Genomic DNA, 18,457 nt, shown 5'->3' with positions numbered 1-18,457 from the left:
GGACGTTCATATGCATACAATTTGCTTAAAATCATACTGAATCCATAAAACAGTTTACTCAAACTCTACAAAAAATCAATATTCACTGAGAATCACTAGATGAGCTACTTGAAGAGTCTGTGGACATAACTTCAACATCTTCTGTTTCCTGCTTATGGGTATTCATGGCAACGCTTCCTTGTCCACTCACAGACATATGAATTTCACCCGACGAATGCCATGCAAATTGATTAGCTTGCGATACAGGTGGTTCTGAAATAATCATTATTCCATTCGGAACGAAATGAGTTTAAATGTACCAGTATATGTATATGCAAACACATACACAAAGTAAATTCCTACAAACGTACCACCTACTGGATGTCCAGGTCTATGCAAATCTGATGATATTCCAGGATGAGTACCTGGCATCTGACCATTTAAAGGAAGATCACTTAACCTTCCAAGATAACCTAATCTCATTTCAATATCTGTAACAATACATATAATTTTCATGACTTACAAAGAAATGATAGGAATGCAACAAATAAATAATATACCAGTAGGATAAGGTCTTCTAGGGTCCCCTTGTTGCCAGGTAAGTGGAGCACATATAGCATTTGACGCACTTATTCTATGTGCATATTTAATTAATTCTTCAGATGGTACAGGTCTCTTATTAGCGCGGGCAATGGATTGTAATTTTTGTTTAGCTTGATAAATTGCAGTGGCTAAAATTTGTTCTGCCTCTTTTAATTGTCGCTGCAATTGTTGAATATCTTGGTCTTGTCTCTCAACTTCGGCTTTTAAAGCTTCCATTTTCAGGTTAATTTTTGCTTGCTCGGCCGCTCGTTTTAGAATTGCTTTCAATTCGTTGTCCTTAGCAATTAACAATTCTGTTAGTTGAGAGTGTTCTTCATTTGACAGTTTCAATGGTTTTTGAACTATCGTATTTTCTATCATTTCTCTAGGATAATAAAAACGGCAATAAAAGGACAAAATTAAACACAATTTATTGAAACATGTTTATTTTAAATATTTGTAGCAAATTTAAATCGTACTTCGCTATCAACTCGATGTCATCGACGATAGACAATAGAACCTCTTTCGTACTTTTACTGGTCGATGTCATGACGTTCTACACTGTCAATGATCGAAATCATTCGATTCGAAAGATGCCTACAAAATTGCCTACTCGAAAAGTGATCCTTATAGCATAAACATCTTTCTAAACTTTGAATTATTAACCTCACTAGTTTAACACCATATTAACTTTACATTCTTCTTTCCTTTTTGTGTTAAAACAAATTACAATACTTAGTAGGAGCGACGCTACGATCGCCTAATCACAGCTCCACACCGCGGTATAATATATAAGGCGTTTCGACGCTCTGATGATTAGTGATTATTTCCTGTTAGTTCTCTGGTATCCATTACATTGCATCAAATTAGAAAAGATATGGAGGTGTGATAAAATAACAAATAGCAAAATATGAATATATGGTGAAATATGAATATGAATATATGAATATATGATTGATAAAATAGAGAGCTTTCTTAACTTAAAGTAGGTGCGGTGTGCTTCTTTGGCTTGAAGTTGGTATAGAGTAGCTCTGAAGTCTACTACAAATGCAGCCACTTTAAGGTTCTGTATTATTAATATCATTAATGCACACACGTACATGCCTTTCTGACAATGATGTCTCTAGCGACAGTCAGAGGAACTACCAACTAATAATAATTTAAATAGTAGATCTGCTCATGATCCTAATCTAAACAAGCGTGTCATTTTTAATTCATATTCTTCTGTCAAAATTGATTTGTTACAACAATTAGAGAATATAACTAATTGGTTTGTAATGACACCTTCTGGATCAAAATCTCCGCCTTGTTTCTTAGCATTGCGACAATCAGTAAATGTCACCGCATAGCTTTGGCATGATTTAAAAAGGGAAGATGTAATATCTTTTATGACTTCCTGCTTAAACACAGATGTTTTAAAAAAATTATTTTTAATTCTTAGAATAAACAATGGCGCTTACAATGCCAATCCTTTTGTAAAAGTAGTGCGCCTTGTCATCAGGAAGAATATGATGTTGAATTTGAATACTAATCCTTATAACAGTAATTGTCAACTTGATTCTGATGCAACTCTATTAAAAGAGGATATATTGTTCCAATTTACAACCTCCACATCAGACAATGTTCCATTAAACAAAATAGAAAAAGGGAACATTAGTGCGGAAAGTGAAAATATACAATTAGAAATTGACAATAAATTAGCAGCATTGTCTACGTCAATATGCTCTTTAGAGACGTGTGCCATTGAATATCTTGCCGAGAGCATTGAAAAAAGAAAAAACCGGAAAAATCTAAATGTGATAGATTTTTTAATTATCTTGTTGATAAAAGTAGGAAATTTTTGCGTGATGAACAAAGACCTTTCGCGACTTCTACTTTATTATTCTTTTTTATTCGTTGTCCTTTGTTCTGCAAACTGCAAACGTAAAATGCGAGATTGTACTCGGTACTTGTACGAGAAAGTACTAATAAAGGCATAAGCAAACATAATATGTATACAACATTCAAAGAATATTGCAATATTGTAAGAATAGTGCAATAAAATATCAATAGAAAATGCTAAAAAACTAATAAATTCTATGGTAACCGTTTGCCGGATGTTGAGAAGACAGAAGTTATTCAATAAAGCATTAATAATTTAATCGTTGTTAGAGCGTTAAGCGTACATTATCATGTAAGAGAACCTTTGTGCACAGATTTTTTTGATACGAATTTCTGTCATGATATCATATTCGTGTTGAATGAATGAATTTACGTGTTGTAATCTAAGATAGGCACAGGATTAATTATGTACTCTATATTTCTTTACAAGTACAACGCCATTTTTTTACTTTTTAAACATTTTTTACATCTGTTTTAGAGTTGCGGTACAGAGAGTTGTACGCAGACTTTTTTTAACTACTGTGCCTACATATACACATACATTTATCAAAGAAAATATCTGAGATATGTATGCATGAAAATAAAAATTTTAAAAGGATACATTATTGTAGTATATTGAAATAAATTAAAAATATAAAATGAAATTATTTGAATCTTCTTTCTTTAAAATGCACATTCGAATTATGGAGCTTAAGTCTTTGCATTATTTTTTATGTCTATCTTTTCTTGATTCTGCAGTTTTAAGAGATTATATAGGTTAGGTACTCTGAATTCAAGTTAACTAACGTACTATCAATACTACTGCAGTGATACCAACACCACAACAAAAACTAGTTACAATAAAAGTAATTATACGGCAACTTCATCTACAACTTACCATACTGTCAACGAAACGTCGAAAATGTGGGAAAAGTGTATGAATAGTTATCACAGTTTACGGTGTATATTATAATGATTGAATCATGCAATCATGTGGCCGATGAGACACGAAACCATGACCCGCGATGAATGCAGAAAATGTTTACGATGTTTGGGTAAGGTTATGTTTCGTATAATTTTCTTGCCTCGGTAATATTTAGCTTTTTACAGTAACATTATCGTTGTATGCGTTAAACACATATTTTAATTTTAAAATAAGCATTGAATATCAGAACACCCGTAACTTGTATGTTTGAAACATATTAAATAGAAATCCAATGATCTATATGCGATTATCATTATTATTTATGAATGTATTCAAATTTATTACTACTCTCTGAAAATGTATTTACATTTTATTAAATATAACTCTATTCCCATAAATTGTTTTCTTATTTTTTGTAGTACGTTTGTAATTTTTTTTGTATATATTGTATGTATAAGATAATTTGTTTTGTAAAACCAATAATGTATTGCATTGTATTATATTCATACTCATTGTACTCTGTTAAGTCAGAGAAAGAAATCTTTATGTATATTTAAGCGTGTATAAGTTGTAAACTAAAAAAAATCAATAATTAAGTAAATCTTCCCAGATAAAGTTGTGCGATAATTATCAGTAACATAAATATTGGTTGCAAGTATCTCTAATGTAATGTAAATTTGTACAAATTTTTATTATGACTAAATATCATGGGTAAAACAATTCAGATACTGTTAAATATATATTTCTTGTATTTTAAATGATTACTTAATAATTAGAATAAAAAAATTATCAAATTATTTAAAATTATATTATTAGAAAATATAATTGTATAAGTGTATATATATTTATACTATTATTTGATTAAGTATATATAATTATTTTAAGCTTCATATATTATGTTTATACATTGAAGTTGATTTCTTTGTAATGTAGAGTTAGAAGCTTATGGAAATATGGTGTCTGTCTTACGTGCTCAAGGTCCTTTCACTAGTGAAAAACAGAAATTGCTACAAGAACTTGCTAAAGTTTTACATATTTCTAATGAACGACATCGTGCTGAAGTACGAAGAGCTGTTAATGATGAAAAATTAGCAACAATAGCTGAGCAGTAAGTATTTATTAAAACAAGATACATTATATGATTTTCCTCTCTAAATAACATTTCATTATAATATATCATTCCAAAAAATTTTGTTCTAGAATGCTATTAATGACCCAAAATAGATTTTGCTTTGCAATTTCATATTAATTCTCTTAATGTATGTTTCCTTATCAATTTTTGTTTTAAAGATTGTTATTCAAATTTAACTTATTTTGTTGAGTTTGAACATTTTGCAATTGAATCTTCATAAGATGTCATTATATAGGCTAAGTGGTCCAAATACTGGTACTGATTGGACTATTGAAGGACGACGTGCTATTCCACTTTTACCAAGATTAAAGGCTCGATCTGCATTCACAACTTTAGCAAATAGCTTGTCCCTTGCAACAGTAGCAGCAAACAAAAGGAATCTTCATGTTCATGAGATAGCAGAGGATGCAAAAGGTTTTAAGGAAAAATATTATCTATTTTGGTAAATGTGTGGTTTTAGTCTATGTAAAATAATGTATGGCTATAGAACTGTAAGTTAAGCAGATTTAACCAATAGTATTTTTGAACATTTCAAAATGTAAAGAAACTTCATTTCTTGTTTTATATTTGTTTCCATAGATATTACAAATGAATCTCCTGTGAAGGTAAAAGTACAAGAAAACTCGTTTAGCAATCATGAGTTTGCATCTAGTGAAGATAAATTAAGTGATGAAAATGTTCTAACTGAGGTAATTTAAATTATATGATTATTTATATTATAAAAATATTCAAATTTTGTTTTAATTATTACACATAATATATTACAGGTCACTGAATCAGATAGGAATAAAGAAGTTAATAATCACAGCAATACCTCTGATAGCAGTGAAAAATGTATTATACCTGAGAAACGTAAAGCCTCTTCTCCTCTCTCACCAGCACCTCCAAACAAGGTAATTAAAAAAAGAAAAAAGAAAAAGAAACAGAGAGAAAATAAAATAATACAATTGAAAATAACTTTTTTAAACTATTTAATAATTATATATATAATGTAGGTTCTGGTAGTATCTTCAAGTTCAATAGGAACTTTTAATCATGGTACTGCTGATAAAGGATCGCTAGAAAATACTATTCATTTGTCACGAATATCTACAAATTCGTTACAGCATCAAAATGTCACTATAATACCATTAAATATTAATTGTGGAGAAAATATTACAGGTGATTGCCCTTAATTATAGTGTATTGATGGTATGGTTAAGTGATATACAATTTTTTTTTAATTCATTATGTCAAATTCAGAATCTAAGGAATCAGTAGTACAAGAAAGTGCCAGTAACCATTCAGTAATTCCACCTGGTAATTTTGTGAATACAGTAATCCCAGTAGGTACAAATATTACAAAAGCTAAAGGAAGAGTAATTACAACGCAAAATAAGCTTAATACAAAAATCGGATCTGCAATTCTGGTGTCCGGTAATGTGTCATGTACAACAGGAAATAAATTTCAGCCTGATGTTCAAGATGTATCTACACAAGATAGTTTAAGTATGGATACATTTATCTGAGAATATACAATACATTGTTTAATTGAGCCTAATTGGATTAATTTTTGATACTACTTCAGGTTCAAAAGTATCCATATCTCACACTTTACAAAAACCATCAAGTTCAGAAAATTCAAATTCAGTTACAAGCAGCACAAAGTGCATTGTGCCAGTAATACATTCTAACATAAAACCTCCAATACCTAAAACTATTACCTCCAGCAAGTATTATCAAAATTAATCATGGTCGAATTCAGAAATTACAATAATTTAATTCATTTTTTTACGATCATCATTAGGTAATTCACATCGACTGATGGCTGTTTGTCCTGTTACAACAGTATCTAATGGACCAGGGCCACCTCAAGCTAAGCAAATAACAACATTAACTTGTAAAAAATTATCTTCAACGCTCAACAATCAAACCACTGCCAAGGTGGTATGATTTTAAAGATAAGTGTTACAGGGTGTTCGAAAATGATCTTTCGCGATCACCACAGCGTTGTACTACTTCTCTGCACTTATTACACCTCTGGATCGATGGAGATCTATACAGAAAAATTGCCACAAAATTGATGTTTACCGAGAAATTCAAGGCTAATTCTACTCATTGTAATGATAAAAAGTCCCAAAGGAACAAATTGGAAATACTAAAGTTTTGTTAATTTTCAAACTCACTTTATTTATAATCTGCCTATATATTATTTTATATAACAATTATTATTATATGTACCCTAGTAGATATCCCGGATACACTATTATTTATCTCATACCTTTCTTTCTTTCTTTCTTTTTTTCTTTCTTTCTTTATATTTGGAGGATACACGACATAAATAGCTAGTTGTTATCTTTAACAGATTGCTTTCACGCATAGATACCCCTGTAGCAATGAGTTTGCGTCTTCTTTCCTTTCTTTCTTTCTCTTCCCAATATTTGTACGAAATACGAGTGCACGCTCTGCGATTTCAAAGTCAGTGAGGCGTCAGTCTGTTTTTATTATCTACATTGCGTGCTATTGACGAAATATAGTGTAATTCAGCGAAAAATAATGGAAGATCACTACGTGCACGAAAGATTCCAGATCGATGCGATTTCGTATGATTAGATCATCAAAAAATAGCATTACGTCATACTACTAAACATCGGAAAGCAGTTCGCTCAATCTCGCGTTCATTGGCGAAAGGAGCAAAAAAAAAAGAAAAATGATTACACTCGTTTGAAAATTTGATCAAAATCAATTTTCTGATCAAGGTCAATTTTGCGGCAATTCTTTTTTACAGATCTTCGCCGATTCGTAAGTATAGAATATCACTGTTGTGATGACATATATGACAAATCCTTCTCAAACACCCTATACAATGAAATGGATTATAAAGATATTAAAATTAAATATAAAGATATAATGTAAATTAGATTTAAAAATTGGATACAAAAATATATGACAAATATATAATGTTCTAGGGTGTTACACTAAATTCTAATAAAACTGTAAATATATCTCACCACCCTGATACAAAATTAGGATCTAAAACAAACGTGATTGTTATACAAAAGGGTCAAACCAAAGGTGTTACTCTCTCTCAAGCAGGCAAGGTATAGTAATAGTTTATCTGTAGAGTAATAATTATCGTGCATTTTATTCTAAATGTAAACACACTATATAATTTATATATTATAGGAAGTATTAGGGAAAGTAATAATGGGTGGAAAAAGTTTGTGTGTCACGAGTCAACACAATGCTCCTATTAATGTGGTTCAGCGCCATGTTACATTGAATAATGGAGATCAAGGTCTAACTATGCTATCCACAACAAACTCATCTCATACTGAATCTATAACATCTAATGTAAAGGTAATAATTACATATTTTTATTATTTACAAACCTATAAGTATAATATGTACACTAGAACTTCGTTTACATGAATTTGTCTAAGGGCAAGACATTATCTATTGTTGTTTTTCGTTTAATTAATAAGAACTCGAAACAATTGCTCTTAAATATATAATAATGTTGCAAACTTGTATCGATTGCGAAGAATGAGAGTGTGTCACATAATGCGCGCCCCTGCTGTTTATGTACTTCAGCCAATAGGAACTCAGCTAAAGTTCAGATAACCAGGCACTATTAAAATTTCGTTCATATAAACGAAGTTCCACTGTATATTTACTTACTTTCATTAATGTTTACACGTTTTCTGGAACAAATGACAATTTATTAATTATACATCTATCCTATGATTGATGCATAGAATGTCACCATAAAGATGACATGAACAAATATGGAATGATTTTCTATAAAAAAAATAAATTGAAAATATAGTATATAGTATAGTTCTCGTTTTAGTAAATGTTTAAAAATATCAATTTTTGAGCAATAATCAAGTTTACATATACTTAACGAAACATTTTCCTTGGATTTTACATATTATAATTATCATTATAATGCATAATTATAATTATCACATTAAAAATCGCACTCACAAATGACATTAAAAAATTATTTAACATTTTATAACAAACACAAAAATAAAAGACAAAAAAGTCGTTGACCAGAGTTCATAGATTTATTATTTAGTAGTTACAAATTGCATCTGGTAATAAACCATTTATAATAATTTTTTTCTTGAAGAATTTAATAAATCATTAATGTAGTTAGAAATCGATCTCTCATGTAATATTTAATAATTTTTAGAAAATAATATCTAGAATAAAAGATTTTATTTTATACTTGCACAGAATGCATAACCAATTGTACCATCAACATGTCTATACCTTCTATAAGTAGTATGATACTTTTGCAAAATGATAAAAGTATAAATTAAAAAAAATTTTTTTCAGTCTGGTAATACTATTATGTTCAATCTTCGGCAGGATGTTTTGGAAAAAAATAAAGCACTCTCTCATCTTCTTGAATCATCTCATGTTCTTACCTCTGAATCTAAGACTGTGATACAAAATACTAATGCTCTTCTTTCAAAGGAACCAAGTAACAGTGATTTACATGTACAGGATAAAGAGCTAGTTTTAAAAACCGATGCTGTAATTGCTACTGTTAAAGATGAGAAACACAGGTCAGTTTGAAACTATCGAAATGTACTACGAAATTGTTGTGTTAAAAAGCGCATGTAATACCGACAACTAACTTTATAATTACTTTAAAAATTTTTGTAAATTGTTCATTGTAAATTAATAATATGTTTTATGTGCAAAATATTTTGCAGATTGAAATATACCCAAAAATATACGCTTCTTGAGTCAAATTAAACACTATTTACAAACTTTTCATGACATAAATGAATAAAATTAAGCGCATGCATAACAAATTAAAATATTTTGCTATTGGTGATTTAAAAAAGAAAAGAAGAAAATTATTTTATTTTGTACTATAAAACTTTTAATTTTTTAAACCTATTTTATGAAGCGTATTCCATATTTTTTATCGTTTCTGCTACGATTAATTCATATTTTTCTATTTAAGGAAAGTAAAGATATATATGCAAATGCAAATTTTTATTTAACGAATTATATATGGATCCTCTGAACATTCAAAAAGTAAACAAATATTTTCAAATTCAAACTACAATATAAATACATAAGGTAAATTGATGAAATCCTATTTGATGGCTTTCATGTTTTAGTATTAATTTTACTTTTGTACAAGATTACGAAGTGTCGTTTGTATATTTTTTTTATGATTTAAATGATTTATTACATTGCTTAAATCATTTTCTAAATCCCAAGTTTTTGTATCTGATCTCATGAATAGTATTTCATAATTTTCCATACTTATTTAATGCACATTGTCTTTAAATAAACATGATGATAAAACATGATAAGTAGAATTGCAACTATTTTAAAAATATTTAATACTTGATATAAAATTATATAATTTAAAAAAAATGTTTCTAATGTGCATTATTAAAGTAAAAAAATTTTAACAAGAAAGAGTACTAAATAAATATGAAAAAGAGGAATATATATATATATATATATATATATATTCCTGTGCATTTAACATTTAACGAAATTTTAATCTTTTTAAAGAAATAAGCCTTTTGTCGGAGAGTTAATTTATACAATTAATGTTTGTATGAAACATGAAGAACAGTACAATTCTTCAGATACCTATAATACAGTATAATTAATTTACATTTGGTATGTGCCAAATTTGTAAGTCACTGGCAATTAAACATTTAATAGAAAAGAAACCTACTAATGATAATCGTACTTTATTGGATCTAAAAATAATACTTTTTGTGTCGTAACAAATTTTGTACACAAAATAACAAATTATATTAAATATATCAAACAATGCAAGTTTTCATATCCGTACTGTTAAACTTAAGTTCTGTATAAATAAAAAATACATTCATTAGATCATGTTATGCCATTCCATATTAAAAATTACGAAAATGGAAAACAATATGATTTCAGAAACAAGTCCTTTAACATCATTTAACATAACATAAATTGTATATTTTGAAAGAGAAAAATCTATCTATAGAAAATTCCATTCGTACTTAGTATTGCACCTGACTCGCATTTTAAGGTACTATTTACGTAAAGTCTAATTTTACAATTGTTAATGTAATTTCTTACCGAAGCTGCCCAAGGTATTCGGATTCTTAGAAGATGTTAGTAGTATCTTATTTAACGTAAAATCTGTGTGACCATGGAAACTGATATTGCATATTTTTTATTGTTGCAGCCAAATCGAATACGCATCGCAATTATATATATATATGTTAAATAGAGAAATTTATAATTCTGACACTTGCTCACGCTTTGTATCATTAAAATAATGTATATGTAAGATATAAACAGAATCTTTCAAGAGCCAAGTACATAGAATGATAATCAAACTTTATATACATATATATACATATAAATCATAGTTGTTTCTTATGAACTCCAAAACGGTTCTATTGATTCTGATTTTAGGACTCTAAGTTAACCTAATACATAGAAATAGAAATTTAAAATATTGATAAACATGTATATAGACTTTGTTAAAAATAAGAAAAGCTTTCATTTAATTCAAAAAAGGAAATATGATGATACAGTTCTAAATGATGAACAATTTATATACAGATAAGTACAGACAAGGCACAGAACTGTATCTTGTCTTTCAAAAAATCAAAATGTTCATTTAATGTTGTTGTATATATACATATATGTAACTTTAGAACTCGGCTATTCCAAGACTAATATTGGTATTGAAAGTATTAAATCTGTGCAAAAAAATAAAGAATACACTTTTATAAGTTTTAATTCAGTTAATAATCTGTTTTTAATTGGGAAATTTTAATATTTAGATAGTATTTCTAATTTATTATCAACTGGCTTTTTGATGGAATGGTTGAAGTGTGTAATAAAAATTTATATAGAGAATCAGCTTTTCATGCCTTTATTATCCGTGATTTGTTATTTCATAAAAATTAAACTATTAATTAAAAAACCATACAATATTCGTCTCTCATTTTATTGTCTGTTACATGTATGCTTGTATCACTATTTTAATATTTCTTATATAATTTTTTCTTTTTTTTTTTCAATTAATTTTTGAGTACATATACTTCAATTTTACAATTACGCATTTTTTTTTCTATTAAAATATCTGAGAAGTATGTATTCAGATTTATACAAAATACTTATCTTTATCTTACATAAGTTCTTTATAACTGGTAATCAAAGTTACATGAATGGAAAAGATATTAACATTATAAAAGAGACCTTTATTATCACCAGTTACAATATTGTATTATGTTAAAAAGTACTAATATGGACGAGGGGGTGGTCCACCACGCATCATACCTGGAGGTGGACCTCTCATTCCTGGTGGTCCCATTGGTGGACCTCCACGTCCCATGGGTGGCATTCCTGGTGGCATTCCTATAACCAAGCAACCAAATTTCAAACTTTAACACTAATAATTTAAAATCAAAACAACTCTTAGATTTCATAAAGTTGTTGCGAATCTCTACTAACAGTTTAAAAGAAGACAACTAAAATCTGTAAAATATCACCCACCCATCATGCCTGGTGGTGGACCCATCATTCCAGGTGGAGGACCTCCAACTGGCATACGTGGAGGACCACCTGGATGCATCTGCGGTGGAGCAGAAACTTGACCTCTACCTCCTGGTGTCATTATTTGTTGTGAAGGACCTCCGACACCTCTAACAGGACCTTGTAAACCAGCAGGTACTCCAGCAACATTAGCAGGCATGCCACGCCCCGCAGCACGACCCATTCCAGGTCCAGGTGCTGCCCCAGGGATTGGTACTCTGGGTAATCCTTCTTCTGGAGGTGGAGGACCTTCCACAGTCAGAGAAACAATGTTTTCTCCTCTTAAGAGTACAAAGCCCAATACCCGTTTATCTTCTCTCTCAGGTTGCTTTGTATTTTTTGGTTTAATCTTACGAAACTCTTCACAATCACCAAGTATAAGGTTCATATGTTTATCGAAGGCTTTAAATGTGCCTATGAATGTCCTTGAGTCTTGCAAAATAATTCTGACTCTGTAATTGATATGCTGCAGCATCTTATTATTTTTACCAATCGTCTGAAAAAAAAATATTTTAACTTTTACAGTTAAATATGTACAAGGCGAATACTCAGTTTTAACGAAAATATCCGACTTAAAAAATATACAACTTTAAAAAATCATATTTTCCTTTATATTGCAATATTTTAATTACTCATAAAAATAATTTATAAAAAAAATATTTATGATTTCTTTTTGTTTAACATTTACCATAATGTGATAAGGTTATGTTACCACTATTTTCAAACACTTTTAAAAGGTATATATATTTATTATTTTTCACTGGGTATCCAATTTTTTTGGTCGAGTCCTATATTTACTGAAAGTACTTATCGAATAGAGTTTAATGATGCCAGTTTTAACTTTAGGAATCTTGAATATTGAATCGTGAATATTGGGTTAAGTTAGGGATTACTTTGAAATATCCTTTACTCTCCGGCCACCGTAAGGCGGCCGGCTATGCTTAGTATACAAACTTTTCGGCGAAGTTCAGTTCATCTGTGCGGACCAATCAGATGATGGATAAAAGCAATATGGCATTAAAGTAACGTGTAAGATATTTAAAAACTGCTCAGTTTTATATTGTTATAACTCTTGAACCGGTGGATTCTTCGCCATAAAACTTGTATTTTCGAATTCTACACGTCGAAAACTATATGATTGCAAAAAAGTCAATAATTTTTGATCCCCTCCGGGTTGAAAAAATTGGGTACCCGGAGGAAAAGTTTATCTTTCTTTCACTTACCATTTTGTCTGCCTTTATCAACACCAAACAAAATTAGGAACAAATTATCGTCTTTTAGCTATTTTATAACTATGTACCTATGTTAGCCGGCTACTATCCGGTTACATCAGGTGAAGTTGTTTATTCTAACAACATAACCTTTTTATATAAGCAGATGATGCTATCGTAGAGTTTAATGCGTTTAATGTATGATCATATAAGTAGGTTTCTATACTCATAAATCGAAACAAGAAAACTATCCAAAAATTGAGTCCTGATTAGTTGCGAAAAATCAACATGGAAGATTCTCATTCTGCCCATGCGTGACATGCTATGAATGTCTCAGACAGAGACAGAGACACTCTACTCATCTCTGTTTGTTTCACAAGGACGCAAATTTTGTTGTCTTCCATGTTGATTTCTCCCAACCAGTCACGATTCAATTTTCGAACAAATTTCCCTAGGGAGTACCGAGATCAGTTTATATGATCGTGAACAAGGTAGAGATAACATCAGAGAGGAAATTTCTTCTTTCATAACACATATATTTAAAATCACTTTGGAAGATAAGTATATGTAATAAAAAATAATGTAACATATAATCAGATACAATTCACAAGAACTGTACAAAGATAAGAAGCATTTGGTTAGGTTTTATTTATATTTTTAAAAATTAGAAAAATTATTTTTTAATGAAGTTAAAAATATATTTATTGTTTTTTATTGTCTATGTATAATTATGTTCTATTTTGAAAAAACATATTTTATATAATTGCAATTCCAATTATTAACTGAATCTCTACAAAATACTGCTATTATTAAACAAAATATTAAAATTAAAATATCAAAAAATATGAAAAATATTTTTATTTACCAATAAAGCTATGATGTTACAATAAATAATGTATACATAATAAATATTAATATTACAATAAACAATTATGAACTTTTATATTTATCTTATTTTACTTTCCAAATCTTTAGTTGTTCTATAAATTTATTTATCTATGAAGTTTATATCGATTTATAAATCTAAAAATTTGGATTAAATATCCTACTATTTTGAAAAATTAAACATATTTGGAGTAACTATTTATGTGTTTTTTATACACATCCACACACACGCACGCGCACATGCACATACACTGCATACTGATTAATACATACTTTATGGCAGCATTGAAAATTGCTTTAAACTTACATATATGATAATTAATGACATAGTTTTGTAATTGTAGTAATGTAATTTAAAATGAATCATGCAACTTAAATATGAAATTTATTAAAACTAAAAAGAAAGCATTAAATTCATATAAAACTTAAAAACAATGTATAGTTTTTAAAGATATTTATTAGAAAATATTTATTTTTATCAGATTTTAATTTATTATATTTTTGATATTGTTTTAAAGAAAACATCAATTTTCATTATATAATATACATAAAAAATTAAAAATGTTGCTGGATTTATTGTTTGATCACACCAAAAAATTAATTTTGATTTTATTGTACACATATTTGAATCTGCTAGCTTATATTGAAATATTTTCTCATTTTTTTGGAAGAATATGTTTTTGATTTACAATGCTTTATAATGATATTCCACCTTAATACTGTACTTGAAGGATCAGTGTTTACAATGTTCTCAGATAATGTTTTAGATTGCTTTATCGAAGATTGGTGATTATATTGCAATCGTCTATTATTTGTTTTGTTTTCTATATTCATTTGATTCATATCAATAATTGGTTGCACAAAATTTGCTGAGTTACAAGAAACTTTATGAACAGATTGGATACTAGACTTTTTAATTTTAGAAGAATTAGCTTGAAGATTATCCAAATTTATATATTCCATTTGATTCAAACTATAAATTTTTTGATCATTTTTTGATTTAATTTCATCTACATTCCTAAACTCTGAAAGAATACAAAATTTAAATAAAATAAATAAATTTATTAAGTTTTTCAAAGTTATTAAAAGAAACTACAAACCTTTTTTCTTTAGAAATGCTTCTTGAATAAAAGATTGTGATTTAAATATCTCTTGCTCCTGAGGTATGTTATTTCTTAATCCCTTAAGAGACATTTTTGCAGACATAACACTTTTGTTTTTTGGCATATTTAAAGGACAACAATCTTTTGGTGGTCTTTCATGTTCTTTCAAATCTGGATGTAAACTACTCATAGTATTCATCAATTCAGTTATTCTAGTATGGTAATCATTGGATAATGTATGTTTTTTATTTCTCTCATTCAACGTAAATGTATTTTTATCAAAGTATAAACATTTATTAGAAGTTTGTAAGGATATCATATTTGGATCAAATCTATTAGAATAATATAATAACGATTGGGTTTCTGACACAGCTGAATGTGTACTATTTGATCTTGTTTGCAATTGCAGGCCATCTTTAATAGAATTACTTTTACTTTCAGGATTAATTTTGTTCTTTAAAGCGTTCTCTGACATAGAAAAGAAAATGAAAGGTACGCGTTTTACTATAAGTTTCTCAACAATATAATCATATTCTTTGGCATTACTATTTACAATGTCTTCTAAGGACTCCTTTTTGGAATTAATTCTAAAGCAACTTAAGAACAATTCAAAGCATTTATTGTTAGCTTTAGGATTAGAAATAGCACTGGCCTTTGATGAACTAGAAACTGCAATTTCATGTGAACTAGCAGAAGCTTGTAATTTACCACTCATTTCAAAATCGTGTAAATATTTTCCAAAAAATTCAAATATTTAAAAAAATATATTTATCGTTCTTTAATATATTTTAATTTTTGTAATTCAATCGAGTTTATTCAGGGAAATTTGTAATTCATAATTCTTCGTGTGTGCTTTCGCGATATGTGAAAGCCATAATCATGGTATTTATGTCACAAATATTTGACTTAACAAAGGGTTAGCACCATATTATGGTTTATCAAAAAACATTATTTAGTAGAATTTGTAAATTGGTATGCATATTTTATATTTACATGATCATAAATTTGCAATCAAAATTTAATGATACCAAACTTAGTTTTGACTTGTATCTCTTTTACTAAATACATTTACTTTTTTAAAACATATATAAATGCGCTTATAAATTTAGTTTTTGATTATGAAATTGTTATGATTTGCTTCCTATGTAAAGATACTATGAATTATATTGAAAACATTAATGTTAAATTTTAATTAGACAATTTAAAATATCAAATAATTTTCGATATATTGAATTATTTACATGGGGATAGATGGCGACAGTTTTGTTGCTTCGAGACTGTTTAATGATGTCTTGTGTGGTTAAATAAAATTGAATGTCGAGAGATTACGTGCCTTCACATTTCTAAGTGTGATAAGATTACTAAGGAAAATAGTTTCATAACAATTTAAAATGGCCACAATAAAATTAAATCCATCAACTTCGCCTTCCGTTGAATTAAGTTCATATCGCGATCAACATTTTAAGGTTAGTTTTATAACATATTCTTCAAATATTTTAATTTTAATATTTCATAAAGAGAAAATTTTAATACCACAAGATATAAACTACATGAGATTTAAATTCGTTTATTCTTTAATTATTCACTATAATATTTGTATTTCTTGTCATTGATTACTATAGTATCTTATATTTATAATATTATTTATTTCAAATTGTAATGCTTTACATCTATTTTGCCATACAGGGTGTCCCAAGAGGAAATGGAATAACTTCATCAGTATGTTTGGAAATCAAAAAGGTCATACACACTATGGATCCTGCTCTACTGGATTTTGATTTATTTGAAAAAATAGACTCCACATATACGTAATTGGAATAGAGCAATAGTTTTTTATTTTTTATGTATTTCTTACTGTTTCTTTCTTTTTTACCTTGTATATGTTAAAGAAGGAGTTCAAAGTGAACAAAATCTAGATATCTGCATAGTTTACATTTAAAAATATAAGAGGCATTGTAAATAGAAATTAAATCGCTGAATTGAAATGAACAATTTGAAATATAGAATTACATTGAGTATCAAGGAGAAGGAAACACTTCTGTAATGATATCAGTACATGTGTCAACGTTATATTTCTTTCGATATTTTTCAAACCAAAGTGATAAAATTGTTTCCAATTTTTTTCGATATAGAATGTAGGAATCATAGAAATTCTTCTACATAGAATGTGTTAAACAGTCTGTTATTTACTTTCAACTCCCATTTTGTGTGCTACTTGAGTAAAGTAAGCAATGATTATCTCAAAAACATATGAATCTAGACCCATAGTATGTATGACCCTTTTGATTTAGATTAAATTACCTAACATAATGGTAAAGTTATTTGATTTTCCCCTAGAACATTTATATAATAATAGTAATATTAGGCACAAAAATTACATAAAGCAATAGCAAAAATGTTAATTGTGATCATAATAACAATAAACGATTTATTAGTATTAATTTCTCTTTAATAATAATTTATGTTTGCAGGGTTCAAGAGCTGAGCAGGATAGGCTCTTAAGAATTTCGACAACTTTATATGTTGGAAATTTATCGTTTTATACTACAGAGGAACAAATATATGAACTATTTTCAAAATGTGGTGATATTAGAAGAATTATCATGGGATTGGATAAATATAAAAAAACACCTTGTGGTTTTTGTTTCGTTGAGTATTATCAAAGGGCTGACGCCGAAAACTGCATGCGATATATTAATGGTACTCGCTTAGATGATAGAATTATTAGAACAGATTGGGATGCTGGTTTTATTGAAGGCAGGCAATATGGAAGAGGCAAAACTGGAGGACAAGTGTGTACCTTTATTTTCTATAATAATATAATTATAGAATTATAGCGCATTAAAATTTATCAATATAATAAATTATATTATTATAGGTAAGAGATGAATACAGATCAGACTTTGATAGTGGAAGAGGAGGCTATGGTAAAATAATACAACAAAAAGTAACTCCACTTTCTGATGGAGCTTTTGGACGTTAAAATTGTATGAATATGACTGCTTCTTAATTTTAAATTTTGTATGTATAAGAAAATTATTAGTATTTAATTAATCGCATTTAAGGATAAATAACATGATATATAAAATAGTAACTATAACAAATGTACATACATAGTAAATAAGAACAACTATGAAACATAAGTAAAAATTATTTTTTAAAAATTATACGTAATATAGTGGAAATTTTATTTCTATTCCAATTTGTTACCGTTAGATGATAA

General features: G+C 28.4%; 5 protein-coding genes across 21 annotated transcripts; 2 read left to right on the top strand and 3 right to left on the bottom strand.

Moving 5' to 3' along the window:
• Positions 1 to 37: 37 nt before the first annotated feature.
• Positions 38 to 3,229, bottom strand: LOC126867843 (mediator of RNA polymerase II transcription subunit 4). Of its 3 annotated transcripts, none has more exons than XM_050622839.1 (5): positions 1,301 to 3,229; positions 1,041 to 1,158; positions 540 to 946; positions 351 to 470; positions 38 to 252 (listed from the first exon to the last, which is right to left on the bottom strand). In XM_050622839.1, exons 2-5 carry the CDS (start codon positions 1,109 to 1,111, stop codon positions 83 to 85), a joined length of 768 nt encoding a protein of 255 aa, XP_050478796.1. In that variant the 5' UTR covers positions 1,112 to 1,158; positions 1,301 to 3,229; the 3' UTR covers positions 38 to 82. The 3 variants fall into 3 exon arrangements, with proteins under 3 accessions (XP_050478796.1, XP_050478797.1, XP_050478795.1); XM_050622840.1 differs by having other exon boundaries at positions 1,041 to 1,957; positions 2,022 to 3,229; XM_050622838.1 differs by having other exon boundaries at positions 1,041 to 2,967; positions 3,044 to 3,229.
• A 45-nt stretch (positions 3,230 to 3,274) lies between these two features.
• On the top strand, positions 3,275 to 11,357 carry LOC126867839 (BRCA2-interacting transcriptional repressor EMSY). Of its 10 annotated transcripts, XR_007690432.1 has the most exons (15): positions 3,275 to 3,476; positions 4,280 to 4,454; positions 4,714 to 4,892; positions 5,058 to 5,167; positions 5,246 to 5,371; positions 5,474 to 5,639; positions 5,721 to 5,966; positions 6,046 to 6,186; positions 6,265 to 6,401; positions 7,427 to 7,558; positions 7,644 to 7,817; positions 8,805 to 9,037; positions 9,445 to 9,563; positions 10,571 to 10,600; positions 10,675 to 11,357. XR_007690432.1 is itself a non-coding variant. In XM_050622824.1 (13 exons), exons 1-13 carry the CDS (start codon positions 3,413 to 3,415, stop codon positions 10,766 to 10,768), a joined length of 1,944 nt encoding a protein of 647 aa, XP_050478781.1. In that variant the 5' UTR covers positions 3,275 to 3,412; the 3' UTR covers positions 10,769 to 11,357. The 10 variants fall into 10 exon arrangements, 6 of the variants coding, with proteins under 6 accessions (XP_050478781.1, XP_050478780.1, XP_050478783.1 ...); XR_007690431.1 differs by lacking the exon at positions 10,571 to 10,600; XR_007690430.1 differs by having other exon boundaries at positions 10,571 to 11,357.
• On the bottom strand, positions 11,358 to 13,584 carry LOC126867846 (small nuclear ribonucleoprotein-associated protein B). Of its 2 annotated transcripts, none has more exons than XM_050622845.1 (3): positions 13,259 to 13,584; positions 11,997 to 12,531; positions 11,358 to 11,858 (listed from the first exon to the last, which is right to left on the bottom strand). In XM_050622845.1, exons 1-3 carry the CDS (start codon positions 13,259 to 13,261, stop codon positions 11,743 to 11,745), a joined length of 654 nt encoding a protein of 217 aa, XP_050478802.1. In that variant the 5' UTR covers positions 13,262 to 13,584; the 3' UTR covers positions 11,358 to 11,742. The 2 variants fall into 2 exon arrangements, with proteins under 2 accessions (XP_050478802.1, XP_050478800.1); XM_050622843.1 differs by lacking the exon at positions 13,259 to 13,584 and adding an exon at positions 12,724 to 13,202.
• A 579-nt stretch (positions 13,585 to 14,163) lies between these two features.
• LOC126867841 (uncharacterized) lies at positions 14,164 to 15,954 on the bottom strand. Its single transcript, XM_050622829.1, has 2 exons — positions 15,232 to 15,954; positions 14,164 to 15,156 (listed from the first exon to the last, which is right to left on the bottom strand). The coding sequence occupies exons 1-2, from the start codon at positions 15,947 to 15,949 to the stop codon at positions 14,765 to 14,767; spliced, it is 1,110 nt and encodes a 369-aa protein (XP_050478786.1). The 5' UTR covers positions 15,950 to 15,954; the 3' UTR covers positions 14,164 to 14,764.
• Positions 15,578 to 18,401, top strand: LOC126867848 (nuclear cap-binding protein subunit 2). Of its 5 annotated transcripts, none has more exons than XM_050622858.1 (5): positions 15,578 to 15,726; positions 16,486 to 16,700; positions 16,921 to 16,974; positions 17,706 to 18,026; positions 18,113 to 18,401. In XM_050622858.1, the coding sequence occupies exons 2-5, from the start codon at positions 16,626 to 16,628 to the stop codon at positions 18,215 to 18,217; spliced, it is 555 nt and encodes a 184-aa protein (XP_050478815.1). In that variant the 5' UTR covers positions 15,578 to 15,726; positions 16,486 to 16,625; the 3' UTR covers positions 18,218 to 18,401. The 5 variants fall into 5 exon arrangements, with proteins under 5 accessions (XP_050478815.1, XP_050478817.1, XP_050478818.1 ...); XM_050622860.1 differs by having other exon boundaries at positions 15,676 to 15,726; positions 16,921 to 16,953; XM_050622859.1 differs by lacking the exon at positions 15,578 to 15,726 and adding an exon at positions 16,065 to 16,206.
• Positions 18,402 to 18,457: the final 56 nt, after the last annotated feature.

Source organism: Bombus huntii, chromosome 7 (genome assembly GCF_024542735.1).
Source record: "Bombus huntii isolate Logan2020A chromosome 7, iyBomHunt1.1, whole genome shotgun sequence".
In the NCBI taxonomy this organism is placed as follows: Eukaryota; Metazoa; Arthropoda; class Insecta; order Hymenoptera; family Apidae; genus Bombus; species Bombus huntii.
Note: the sequence above shows the minus strand (reverse complement) of the source record. Positions and strands in the feature narration are given on the sequence as shown.

Bases quoted from the DNA above. Each gene is read 5' to 3' on its own strand.
- LOC126867843 (XM_050622839.1), bottom strand. From the start codon at position 1,111: ATGACATCGACCAGTAAAAGTACGAAAGAGGTTCTATTGTCTATCGTC. The intron at 947-1,040 runs GTACGATTTAAA...TTATTATCCTAG, and splicing joins GACATCGAGTTGATAGCGAA to AGAAATGATAGAAAATACGA. The intron at 253-350 runs GTACGTTTGTAG...TGATTATTTCAG, and splicing joins ACCTGGACATCCAGTAGGTG to AACCACCTGTATCGCAAGCT.
- LOC126867839 (XM_050622823.1), top strand. From the start codon at position 3,413: ATGTGGCCGATGAGACACGAAACCATGACCCGCGATGAATGCAGAAAA. The intron at 4,455-4,713 runs GTAAGTATTTAT...GTCATTATATAG, and splicing joins TTAGCAACAATAGCTGAGCA to GCTAAGTGGTCCAAATACTG. The intron at 6,402-7,426 runs GTGGTATGATTT...ATAATGTTCTAG, and splicing joins ACAATCAAACCACTGCCAAG to GGTGTTACACTAAATTCTAA.
- LOC126867846 (XM_050622845.1), bottom strand. The intron at 11,859-11,996 runs GTGGGTGATATT...GCTTGGTTATAG, and splicing joins TCCACCACCAGGCATGATGG to GAATGCCACCAGGAATGCCA.
- LOC126867841 (XM_050622829.1), bottom strand. From the start codon at position 15,949: ATGAGTGGTAAATTACAAGCTTCTGCTAGTTCACATGAAATTGCAGTT. The intron at 15,157-15,231 runs GTTTGTAGTTTC...GTATTCTTTCAG, and splicing joins AGCATTTCTAAAGAAAAAAG to AGTTTAGGAATGTAGATGAA.
- LOC126867848 (XM_050622858.1), top strand. From the start codon at position 16,626: ATGGCCACAATAAAATTAAATCCATCAACTTCGCCTTCCGTTGAATTA. The intron at 16,975-17,705 runs GTCATACACACT...TTATGTTTGCAG, and splicing joins TATGTTTGGAAATCAAAAAG to GGTTCAAGAGCTGAGCAGGA. The intron at 18,027-18,112 runs GTGTGTACCTTT...ATATTATTATAG, and splicing joins GAGGCAAAACTGGAGGACAA to GTAAGAGATGAATACAGATC.